The following is a 13,027-nucleotide window of genomic DNA, read 5'->3' as shown; positions in this document are numbered from 1 at the left end:
CCCTGACTAGCGTGGCCCACGAAATGTTTTACGGCGCAATGGCCTCGGGGACATTCGACGTAGGTAGTTGTTGAGCATATACTCGGCATATTTTGTGTATCTAGGGTTTCGAACTAATTTTTTAAGAGGCACTGATGTTTATATCGAATATTACTGGAAATCAATGGATAAATATTACTGATACCATCATAATCTATTATTGTTTAAGGAAGGTAAATTATCACTTGGTGGTAAGTGCCCGCAATTTCTCATTGATGTTCTTATGGACCACTACTTACTCCGTACCTAAATCCACTACTAATTATGAAAGCAAAAGTGGTTCAGCCTTTGTGGCTTTAATTACACTAGCTCACCCATCATTTAAACTGGAATATAGTTATACCAAGTATTGTTGTGATGGTCGAGATGGCCCAGTGGTTAGAACGCGTGCATCTTAACCGATGATTTCGGGTTCAAATCTCGTGCTCGGCGGTGAAGGAAAACATCGTGAGGAGACCTGCATGTGTCTAATTCCAAGGAAATTCTGCCACATGTGTATTCCACCGACCCGCATTGGAGCAGCGTGGTGGAATATGCTCTAAACCTTCTCCTCAAAGGGAGACGAGGCCTTAGCCCAGCAGTGGGAAATTTACAGGCTGCTAATGTAAAAAAAGTATTGTTGTTTGGTGATAAAATTACGGATGCATATATTCCTAGATCTGCACAAAGTTACACAATATCGCGGATGCTGCAGTTTTACTTTGAATCTGTTAAAGCAAAATCGATAATGTAACCACTCATTCGTTAAATTTGTTTTACTTAGACATATCTATGCAATCTAGATTGGATATTAAATTAGAAATGGCATCATTGTAAAACATAACTTAGTATTTTTGGAAGGCAGTTTAGCAAGTCGTACACTTGGTGGTAGGGCTTTGTGCAAGCCCGTCTGGGTAGGTACCACCCACTCTTCGGATATTCTACTGCTAAACATCAGTACTCAGTATTGTTGTGTTCCAGTGTAACTACAGGCACAAGAGACGTAACATCTTCCCAAGGTTGGTGGCGCATTGGTGATGTAAGGAATGGTTAATATTTCTTACAACGCCATTGTCTATGGGCGGTGACGGCCACTTACCATCAGGTGGCCCATTTGCTCGTCCGCCTACTGATATCATAAAAAAAGTCGGCTGATAGAAATGACATCCTTACCAATTTCGCCTACGGCAGCATTTTCGTGGGTTCATAAATCCACTTTCTAATCTGTCCCTAACATAATTCGATGGATCAGCAAATCAAAAGAGTTCAGGATCAGCAGTTGTATAATCTTTCAATGGCACGAGACTTTGAACACTTCCAACATCGAAACGGTTGCTACTGCTGCTAAGAAGTTTTTGACAGGAATAACGTTTTATTGACCCAACCTGGAACTTGAACCCAGAACCTTGGAATATGGGACCTTATATCTAGCCACTATACTACACTACACTACACTTCACTTAATAGTTAGGAGAAGGTACACACGGCAGCATGCGCAAGATCCCCTGAGAGGGAGGGTGGGCACCGCAGTTTTTAGTGGGTATTCCGGTGTGCTATGGCCCACCAGGCATTTTAGGCACCGCAAAGGAACTCCTGGGAACATCTCCCCATGGTATGTGGGACTGCATGTAGGAGAAACGTGTAAGAGCGTGTTTTATAAGTTATACATAATCAGGTGGACTTTCACAATACCACAAATTATAGGAGTAAGAAACATGGCCGTACATTTTTTCTTTGGGTAATGATGAATTAATTAAAATATAATAAAGTACCGATTTAATTCGTTCAACGCATAGCCTTCACGACATGAAAGTAAAGCTGAAGGATGTGATTAAACGTATGAGACATGCACTTCGCTCGGAAACACTCGACTCAACGTGCCACTTCCGTGGGCCCTGCGCTGAGGTTTAGACCCCTTTTTAATTTGTAACATTAAAGCAGTTTGCCATTCGCAATAGCAAATAAAATCCCTGTATTTATTTAGGGTTGTCAATAAGCGAAGCTCTATTATGTTTAAAAATCAACATGGGGCTATAAAATTGTATCGTTAGCAAATAGTTGTAAATGTCAGTAGAAAAACGCGTGACGATTTTTAGTTAATACATTATATATATATATTTTCTGACTGTTTATGTGTGTGTGTTTGTTGATTATAAAATATATATAGTACTCATATTTTTACAAATATTGCAACTATGTTGGAGTGGTTTAGTTTGTTTTTTTCTGATTCAAGCAAAAAATGCTAATCCGATTCATACGTAACTTAAGGTAATAAGTATGTTTGGATATTCCATATTAAAAAAATAGCATATTATTTTGAAAAGTGTAAATGATGGGGACTACAAGTAAGCCACATTGCAATTGTCCATATCCGCGTGATAACAAATAGATAGTGACTTTATGAAGTAAACAGATCAAATTAATTTTCTTTATAACATTGGCAACAAATCACCATAAAAATTATTCGAAATATTTATATTTCATGAGAAAAAAATCGCCACAATTTATCGTTCAATTGATTATCTATCTCTTTCCCTCATCCGAAACAAAGAGAACGAGAGATTGAAAGGGAATTAGATGCAATTTCATTGACTAGAAATGAGGATACCATTTCTGGAATCCCATTTAACTTCGATATTGAAATTTTATAGGTAAAATGGCCTTGCCGTCGAAATCAATCTGCTTACAAATTCAGCTAGGACGGATGCTTTATTTTCAAGTAAGTTTATTAAATCATCTAAATTTATGAGAATTTTATTTCTTTAAAAACTATATTGAGTCGAGATGATTCAGTGGTTAAGTCACGTATATCTCTATCGATGATTGCAGGTTCAAACGAAATGAGAATTGCTACTGAATTTTCATGTGTTCAATTTGTGATTATTTTTCATCTAGTGTTTGGCGGTGAAGGAAAACATCACGAGGGATCTTAGGTACGTATGCATGAACCCGCATTGGAGCGACTTAGTTAAATGACCATCAAACATTCTCATACGTCATAGCGAAGCATGCACAGGCAGCTGCTTTATATGACTATATATATTTGTTTCTATGTGCTAAAACGAATGACGTCATGAACATGTTAGGATGTGAAAAAGTAAGAAAGTACAGAGGTACTCCTCCCTTAAAAAATATGTATTCGGAAATTGTAATTTTTTGGGTGCATTCCATTATTAAATCAATGTATTCTATCTAAACGGCTAAACGTTGATAGTCAGAAAGTCTGGATACTTCTTTTTATATGACGTTATTAATATTTACAGAGTATAAAATGTAGAATCTTTCGAGAACATTCTTTATATTCTCAGCAATATTCCTCTCGAATTCCGTAAGTTGATGAAATAATCGGAAATTGTTTCAAAGGACTTGGGAATTTCTTAATGCAAACAAACTTAGCAAAGTCGAGCACGAGACGGATTCGGAATGAAGAGATTCATTTTCTCTTTTATATTGAGACTTGGAGCTTTTTGCTACGGTAACATTATATCTAGGTAAACGATTGGTCTATTGACGATCATTATGGATCGTCATCGTCTTGGTAGGTACCACTTGTCACATATTACCATCCTACCAAGCAGCAATACTTCGAATTTGTTACTCTAATGAGCCAGTTAAACTACAGGCGCAAGGAATACAATATCTTAATACCAAGGTTTGTGGTGCATTGACATTGACCGAATTTTTGACGAATATTTTTGGGTAGTTGTGACCACTTACCATCTTGTTTAGTTTATACGTATATTTATACGTTAGAAATAATGGCAATAAAGATAAGTTTTTAATGTCAATTTAAATAAAAGAATCACTACGGATAACTACCTCAATTAAATACAACATACCTATAGTGTAACAATGAATACTAGGCTGGAATAAGGTTCCAAGGTTTGTTGGCGAGAAACTCGCATAGTAGCTCTTTTCAAATAAGTAGATTTTCAATCCTGATATTCACAATAAGTGTTCAATCAGTCCTGTAATGGCAACCGAACCTAAATCCAAGCGACTTTTACTAAAAAGTAATCTTTTAATTAATAATAAAATTAATTAATTAAATCTTAACAAACTTTTTAAATTTGTTTAATGGTACATTGATTATATTTTCTTATTATATATAAATGTTAATGATGTTGATAATAATGTGGGATTACTGATTAGTTTTCATTAGTTCGCGCCCCTTCATATGTTAGTCAGAGTAATGTCCAATCGAGTTGAAAAAACGTGTAAAATACTAAACATTATGCTCGGACACGTCGCGGAGGGTCAAAAGTTGCTAAGAGTGAACTTCATGAGGTGATTTAATTAAAATATTTAAAATGCACTTTCAACACATATCATTTAGGTATCATAGTATTTAAAGCTTAATAGTTTAAGCGTATAACAGCATTAAGAGTAGCAGGTTCAATCCAATGATTAATATTTAGTTCAAAGGGAAGTAATGTTATAAATCCTATCTGCGTGTGCTAACCTCTCATCACATATTCTACCGCTAAACAGCAATACCTACTTAGTAGTATTGTGTTCCGGTTTGAAGGGTGAGTGAGCCGGTGTAAATACAAGAGACATAACCTAAGGTTCCCAGATTGGTGACACATTGACGATGGAATAGTTAATACTTCTCACAGTAGTAGTCTATGCGTGGTGATGACCACTTACCGTTAGATAGCCCATTAAAGTATACTCAACCATTAACAGTGGGTTCGGCTTCGTACAAATACCGATTCGACACACGTACGCACACTTTTCCAGATATTATTGTAAATTTATAGAGTAAGATCCCAGAGCCCCCAAACCTACGTCATTTTAGAATAGTAAAACAGTTACAGTTTTTCATCTGGCGGCAGTAATGGCCCACGGAAACGGTGAGCAGGGATCTTGGACTATTAGGTTCTTATTTTAAATCTCCAAGCGGCGCGTTTGCGCGGCCTTAACATCGCAGTGTGTTACATGTGTCAAATGAGTGTTACAATACAATCGTGACGTATACTCGTCTACACGCCCAATATTATTGACTGAATATAATTAAATCAAAATTTCCACAGGACGACAACTCTGTTATCTCTTTAACTCTTTTATAAAAAAGCGTAATTTAAAAAGCACACCAGACTTTAGTAACTAGATGAAATTTCAGATGAAAGGGTTACGTCCGTCAAGTTCGATGGCAAGTGATAGTATCAGCGTTTCTCTCCCCTTTGATATTTAACTGGGCGTTGTTGCTCGTCCGAGTTTTTAGGGTTCGCTTGGTCCATTGTCATATCTTTCATAATAGATTTTTTATCGTTTTAGATTTAAATGATCGCCATGGCTCAGTGATTAGAATATATTAATCTTAACTGAAGTTTTTATGGTTGAACCTCCGGCAAGCGCCGATGCTTTTTGTGTGTATGAAATATAGTTCTTGCTTATTGTTGCATAAAAAAGTCGTTATATCATTGCGTGATGGATGAAATTGTCGCATATATACAAGAAATATTTACCCAGCGATTCGCTTCATAAAAGCTTGGTGGAATAGAGTCCAAGCCATTAAATTTCCAAACCGCTATTTTTTATTTATTACTTTTTATTTGCTTGCTGTGCCTTCATAAATCTAAATAAAACAAAATACTAGAAAAATTACAGAGCATGCGACCCAATAACGCGTATTAATAAATTTCTGAGTCAAAATTCAAGGAAGTTATACTTCGATAAAATAAAAAAAAAAATAAGATTATAGGTATCTATCTATACACAATATTTTGTTATTTGCACATACAGAACCTGTTACAAATTTTGTGATACGTACTTCACAAAGTTATTTTGCTACGCATACTTTGAATTTTTAAATTCAAATTGTATTGCCGTTCGGAACTTGATGGATTTCCAAAAATGTTTTTGATGGAAATTTAGATTTTTTTTTTAAAATAAGTTTTAAAATATTTACAATAATCTCTTTTATGAAAGTATGTTAAATTCTACTTAAGGATAATTGAATAATTTATAGTAAAATTGTAAATAGTTTAAGTGGTCTTTTTATAGGACACTGATATTATAAACGCAAAAATAACTTTACTGCCTGTATGTCTGTAAGTCTTTACGTCATTACGGTTAAACCACGGAAGCCATTGTGATGAAATTTGGCACGAAGCTTGGACCACAAGGACGGGTATAGGTTGCTTGAGGGGGTTATATTGAGGATAAGAGGTTGTATACAAATTCTCGAATCATTTTCGTCACAAACTAAATACCACGTGGGTTAAGCTGCGGGTTCAGATCTATAAATATATTTGGCACTTTTGCGCCAATGAGACCGAAGGTGTCTTCGGGGGGCATTTTTATCGAAAACGTCCAATCGAGATTAAATTAATTAATGGAATCATCAAAGCATCATCAGGTGGTCCGTTTGCCTACCTATGTCATGAAAAAGTAACCAAACCTGCACCCTTAGTCATTGATATATATATCGTTGCCATTGAACAGTTCCGTCTTCAGAGTTCTTTCCATTTGCATTTAAAAGTAATTAGCATATAAATAGATTTATTAATGTTATGCCTCTTGTTATTTGATTTACATCGAAGAGTTGGAAGTTTGCTTCGGAATCTGTTTAATTTTAAGACTTCGAGTTTTGGAACAAGACTTTCCCGGTTTAATATTCCTGTTAATTTTATTCGAACTTACTTTTGTCTACTTTATTTTTGTTATCGTAACTTATAAATATGAAAGTCTATTTGTTTTATTTTGAAATAATCTTATTATAATATTATAGATCCAAAAGTAACTCCGTGTGTCTGTCTGTGACTCTTTCAACAAACTGAATTTGATGAAATTTGTTATGTTTGTAATAATCTTCAAACCTAAGGAAGGACATAGATTTTTATGTCTAACATCTGACGACGACGCAAGCAAAGTCGCGGGCGACAACTAGTTTGATATAAAAGTCGTTTATGATGTGGAATAGAATATAGTCCAGGAGACTTTTTTCAGGTATAAAATTATGTAAGCAGATTCGAGAGTGTCCTGTGTGTAAATTAAGTGAATCTTAATCTAAGATTGTAGGTTCAAATCCGCGCAAGCACTACTAACTTATATGATATCCGGGGACATTTACCGGTAAATACTTTTTCGTTTTTAATATACATTACACACGTATTTCCCGTAATTCAATAATGATTCCAAATGATATTAAAGTGTAAAATTAACAATTACCTACCTCAATATTAAAAGTATCATTTTTGGACAAGTAGGTACTCGTAACTTGGTTGACAGTAAAATTTATATTTCTGTATTCTGGTGTGGAATAAGAGTGAGCCCTTGTATTTATGTTCACAAGGAATAACTGAGTAATATTATAGTTCTTGTTTTTGGCGGCGCAACAGCGACATATAAAATCAATCAAATTTCTAGCACCGCCATTGTTTATAGGCTGTGGTGACCACTTGTCATCAAATAGCTGCCTTACAATATAAAAATAAATTTATTATTAACTAATTAAAAGCAGTATTCGTTTCCAACTCTAATTAACACTCGGTATTCTTTGTTGATAATAAAAGTTCGAGCTTTTGAAAATACGTCGCTTTTGTTAAAAGGTGCGAAGCAGACGCGCTAAGTGTGAATTTGAAAAATATTGATTCAAAAGAAAATTTCCACTGTGACGTGACGCTCGACGCTCTCAAAGGCTCCGTTGATACCAATCGTACCGGCTTTGATTACTATGTAGTTAGCAGCTAAAACAAAATGTTTACAAATCTCAAATGCTTACAAAGTTTACATTCCAGGTACTAGGTATCTTGTTGAAGAGAGGAACATTGAGGACCTCCACAATAGCGCTGACGTCAGAGGCTTCCCTCTGATGAATACACCTAAGCTTAGTACTCTTATTTGAATACGAACCTTATTGCATTAGATTAAGATTGAATTTTCTATATACCGTATTTTATGACACTGTCAACGATTGTTGAGATCAGTGTTTTTTTAATAAGGTTTAAGCTATTTTTAACTTAATTTATCTGGCATTTTTTATGTTTTCATATTGCATATATATAAATAAACATAGTATATTATATTATGATTTTAATCAATAAGTGTTGGTAGTATCTAAGATTAATGAGATAGAGATGGTAAATCAACTCGAATTCTATAATAATATATTGAGGTTGTAAAGGATTGGTCTCAATTCAGAAAATTGTTTTACCAAGATAAATAAACACGAGGTTGGACGCGAGCGTCCAAATATTGCACGACCAAATCTTTTTATCTAAATTACGAATCATATTTACAATGGAAAAACTTATTTGGACTTAGCACTGTGGTTAGGAATTTGATTTGAAATATTTTTATTAAAAGAAAATTATTTGTACGTAAAATATTAATGTAAGCGGTGTTTTTCAATATCACTGGCAAAAACAATTTATTTTAAATTACTGTAATTTACAAAACACTATTAAGATAATAAATATATTTTTTTATAAAAACTCACTAGGTATCATTATTTTAAAAACGATCCAACTGTGTAGTCCAGATTTTTCTACCAATGGGTAGAAATTGCTAATGATTGGGTTTTAAACACAAATTGTCTTTCGATACGAAACTCATAAGTTTATATTCAAAAGAAGTAAACGACGATGTTTTAACAATACGATCATAAAAGTACATAAACATATATGTATGTAAAACTTGTCTATATTTAAAGATAAGTTTGATAGTATAACATATTCTACTTCATGTATGTTATCCAAAGGAAGATATAATGTTCGGAATGACGCTTTTGGACACAAGATTTTTTATCAATAGCTGTATTTTTCCTCTTTTGGTGAGCACTATTTTGGTGGTACTATTTCATCAAAAAAATTTAAAACTGCTTAAAGGTAAAACATACGACGAGGAGAAATACTAGCTTTAAAATTTCCTACTCCAGTTTCAACATAGCCTATCAGAGTCCCTTCATCAATCAGCTGGAGTATACTGAACGATGTTTTTGTTTCAGCTCCGGCTTGACAATCGGCGCGATGAGCGTGGGGCCCAGGGGGAGCAGGCGCATCCCCACCCCTATGCCCCCACCCAAGGAGCAACCTAATCGGTACGTTCAAATAAACAATGATAAACCTGTGCAGTTTCGGACAGTTGATTCGATATTTATAAAGATACGTTTAAAGTTTATCTTTTATCAAGAAATGGGGAGAGTAATCTTTGATACGTATTTTTTTAATAAAAATAAATCGTTAGATATATTACAAGGTATGTTAATTAGCAAATGAGAAGAAACTTCAAGTGGCCTGCTAATTATTATATATAATCTACCTAATAATTATGGTTATTAAAATGTTTTATTGATATTTCTATATATTCTTGCTGTTGACATAATTTATAGATTGACAAATATGAAATTATGAAACAGCTACATACATAACCATTCATTATGACCTCGTTGAAACAACAATGCATTTAAAACAAACGTTTATTTTATATTTTTATGAGACACGGACGATCGTTAAGCAAACGATACGCTTGAAATTTAATAGTATTGTATAAAAACTCATCCCTGATTCTGTCACACGTGCGGCGCGCGCAGTCTTTGTATCTGTATATGGTCACGTTCATCAGTCCAAAGAGTTTAATTATTTTGAATTTCGTTTATCATATCAATAACCAATAATTTTACTTCATAAACGTATAAAAGTTGTTTGTAATTAGTTTTGTTTTTAAGAAGCTATCTTAGTCGATATTTAATATTTTTAGTGATTTGCTAAGGTAATAATAAAACCGTAAGTCGTAAAAAAAACAAAAATATGCTAAAGATATAGACTGTTTGCTTTTAAAGGGCTACTTATGTAGCAATTTGAATTTAATATTTTTATAAACGTCCATATACTTCAATAACATTCCTGTTGACAAAACTGAGTCAATCATTTAAGTAATTCTTTAAGAACCATCTTTTAGCATAATTTTGATTTGCATACAACCCATATTTTTATTCCAAACTACTTTTTAAATGTAATATAATAACAAAAGTAAATAAATAATTTAGAAATATGTATATTTTTGTATCATAATTCAATAAATAAAAAATGCATAGAAATCACTATTCGATTCAGATTTTTAGCATCTTCAATATCGGGAATCGTAAAAACTTTGTTGATAGACTTTGCCCATTCTAACTTCGGAATTGCTTCACCAGTCTTTACATTTGGATTGCTATAAAGGCTTGGATCTTTATGGGAATTCAAACACTCAAACTTTTGTAACGAGATTAAAGTTTCAAATATAAACGGTCAAGGATTCGAAGGTACAATTGAGAACGTTTTATAACAGTTATTGCGAGTATATATTCGGTATTTTGTGCACTGGACGATTCATTTTTAAACTAGAGAATTGAAATGGCTCAGAACAATAAAAGTATAGACAGTGTCATCGTAAACAATTGCGACGAAGTGAGGACTCGTTTCAGACATTAGAAGATTTGCGTACGTGTGCTAGAGAATCATATCAGAGGATTTGTGCCACGACTCTCCAGTTTGAGATAATATAGTTTGTATTAAGTATACTGATTTATATAACAAGGGATGTGGTAAGATAAAATATTAAATATATATATATATATATATATATATATATATGAAAAATAAAGTACATCAACATTTTGACTCAAAACCTTGAGTTGTAGAAGGGAACATAATTTTAATAATAAAACTAAATTTGCTTTAGCCAAGCAACATTATTTATATATTATGTACTTAATACATTAAAACATACTTTTAATTGTTCAAAAGATTTTATAAAACTATTCATCTTCTTTCGTCGTAGCAAAAGGTCTAGTGTAGGATGATAAACATCAATCCGTTTCCCTTGAATTTATAGACAAGAATTGTTAATATTTATAATTTAATCACATAATCTATTCGTACGAAGAACCTGAACAAAATAATTCCTTTACAAAAAATATTTTTACTGTGTTTATGATACAATGAATGTTACTTTAATAAGCGTTTGACAAATTTAAATTCAAATCGCACGAAAAAAGAACTGACATAAAAATAAAATTATTCATGCAAAATCTGATAGCTCCATAATTACTGGTAATGTAGACGATGGTGCGTGTTTTCGTCTGACGTGACATGAATGAACGTCATCTGATTGGTTCATGATATTGAAAGGGAACTGATACAATGAGATCTGGAAAGTTCGCCTGATATATTAGGCTGGATAGGTTTCGTGTTTATTGAAACATGATTTAAACTGATACACATCAATTTAATTGCAGACATAACAGACTGTTGCGAGAATGATGGAGACTAGTAATTACTATACACATGAAGTTAAGGAATGTTTGTGTGTCATAGCATATAAAACAAATTTATATCAAGTTATCACTTTGGGAATGAAACGATCGCCTCAATCCAAATATGAAAAATTACATTGTCAATACAATTGTTAAAAAAAGTACCGCTGTGTTTTTAGACAGTTCTTTTCAGGTGTTGTTTCTTTTCGAACCGGTGGTAGATTTCTTTTTTTGATTATATAAGAATAACTTTAATGGTTCTATTTTATCTTTTGACTTTCCTTTGCAATACCGTTACTTGCGTTATTAAATCAAATTTATTTTATTCAAATAAACTTTACAATGAAGCGTTCTTGCATCGTCAATAATTAACACTATTTAGATCTTTGTTTATGACGCGGATCTATTGTACAATTTACTTGTGAATTACAACTAACATCTACTGAGTACGTTTCTCTTGACGTGACCTGAATGAGAATATATTTGATTGGTTCAAGGTACCGAGGGGAATTATAAAATATCGGCAGGTGAGGTGTGATTTTTGTAATAATTGTTACGTGTAATGATATTTGACAGGTAGACATAATTATTATTTAAATAGACTTGCGTAGTATTCACTCATCACATGTTCTACTACCAAACAGTAAAATATATACTTAGTATTACTGGGTTCCGTTTTGAAGCGTGAGTGATCCAATGTAATCAAAGGCATAAGGGACATAACATTTTAATTCCCAAGGTTGGCGGTGCATTGGCTAATGGAATGGTTTTCTTTCTTGACTTTCTCACAGCGCTAATGTCTACAAAATATTGGTGACCACTCGCCATCGGGTGGATTATTTGTATATTTTATACCAGAAACATAACAAAGTGTTCCTTTGGTATATCAATAGTTTTATATTAAATACAATACAGGTACACTAACAGAGTACTAGGCAAGTATAAATAGCAACGGTTTATGATAATATATACATATAATTGCACGTACACGAGTTAATTACTCTACTGATATCGATATCGATATAAAAACACTGTTAATATATGCGTGCCTGTTTGCTTTTCACAGCTTAAGGGCGGCAAGTATAATCCATAGCCGACATATTAAATAAACTCTTATAAGTGTAGGATAGAATTACACGATATTATATCGTACCGACAACAGAACGAAGCCTGTTATATATGTAAGATATTATCGTAATGTGTATTTGAAGATATTGAATCATTGATACTAGTAGTTCACGTCCAATTGTTACATACGTATAGAAGATATACTTTATCAGCTTTCTAAATGTACATTTGTTTTTTTTTTTTTTAATTAAGTGTATTATTTATATAGTATTACATTGAATCTTTATATATGAATGATAAGTTCAATTTTTGTCCATGGTAGTGTAATTCTCTTTTCGTCGTCCTAAATTTATACATAAAAACGTCGGTATTTTAATGAAGTAAGTGGTAATATTATAACACCATGAACGTTAACATTTTAAGTCGATATGGTACAGTGGGTAGATTACGTGGATCTTTATCGGAGATCGTGGCTTCGAATTTAGACACACTTTTAGAAATACTTTTCGTGCGCTTAATTTCGTTGGTTGACATGTCTGTAATAAAATCGCTCTCGTTTATTTTATTTTTTATTGCCCAACAGTGGGACTGTTTCATGTACGTACTTTATTGAATAATATGCCAGCACTTTAGTATCATCATCTTACAAGATTATATCAAAGTCAATATATCCTTCATTAAAGGACATAAATGCAC

The 13,027-nt window shown here is 33.2% G+C and overlaps 1 protein-coding gene across 1 annotated transcript in view; it reads left to right on the top strand.

Annotated features, from left to right (window-relative positions):
• Positions 1 to 13,027, top strand: part of LOC113392050 (kinesin-like protein CG14535) — a 368,367-nt gene that overhangs the window by 27,147 nt on the left and 328,193 nt on the right. Inside the window, exon 2 of the mRNA XM_064215983.1 lies at positions 8,972 to 9,064. Within this exon, the coding sequence (XP_064072053.1) occupies positions 8,994 to 9,064 (71 nt within the window). The 5' untranslated portion in view covers positions 8,972 to 8,993. The remainder of the gene's footprint in view (positions 1 to 8,971; positions 9,065 to 13,027) is intronic.

The sequence above is a fragment of the Vanessa tameamea genome, chromosome 10, assembly GCF_037043105.1.
Source record: "Vanessa tameamea isolate UH-Manoa-2023 chromosome 10, ilVanTame1 primary haplotype, whole genome shotgun sequence".
NCBI classification, from domain to species: Eukaryota; Metazoa; Arthropoda; class Insecta; order Lepidoptera; family Nymphalidae; genus Vanessa; species Vanessa tameamea.
This window is presented reverse-complemented; position numbering and strand designations above follow the sequence as displayed.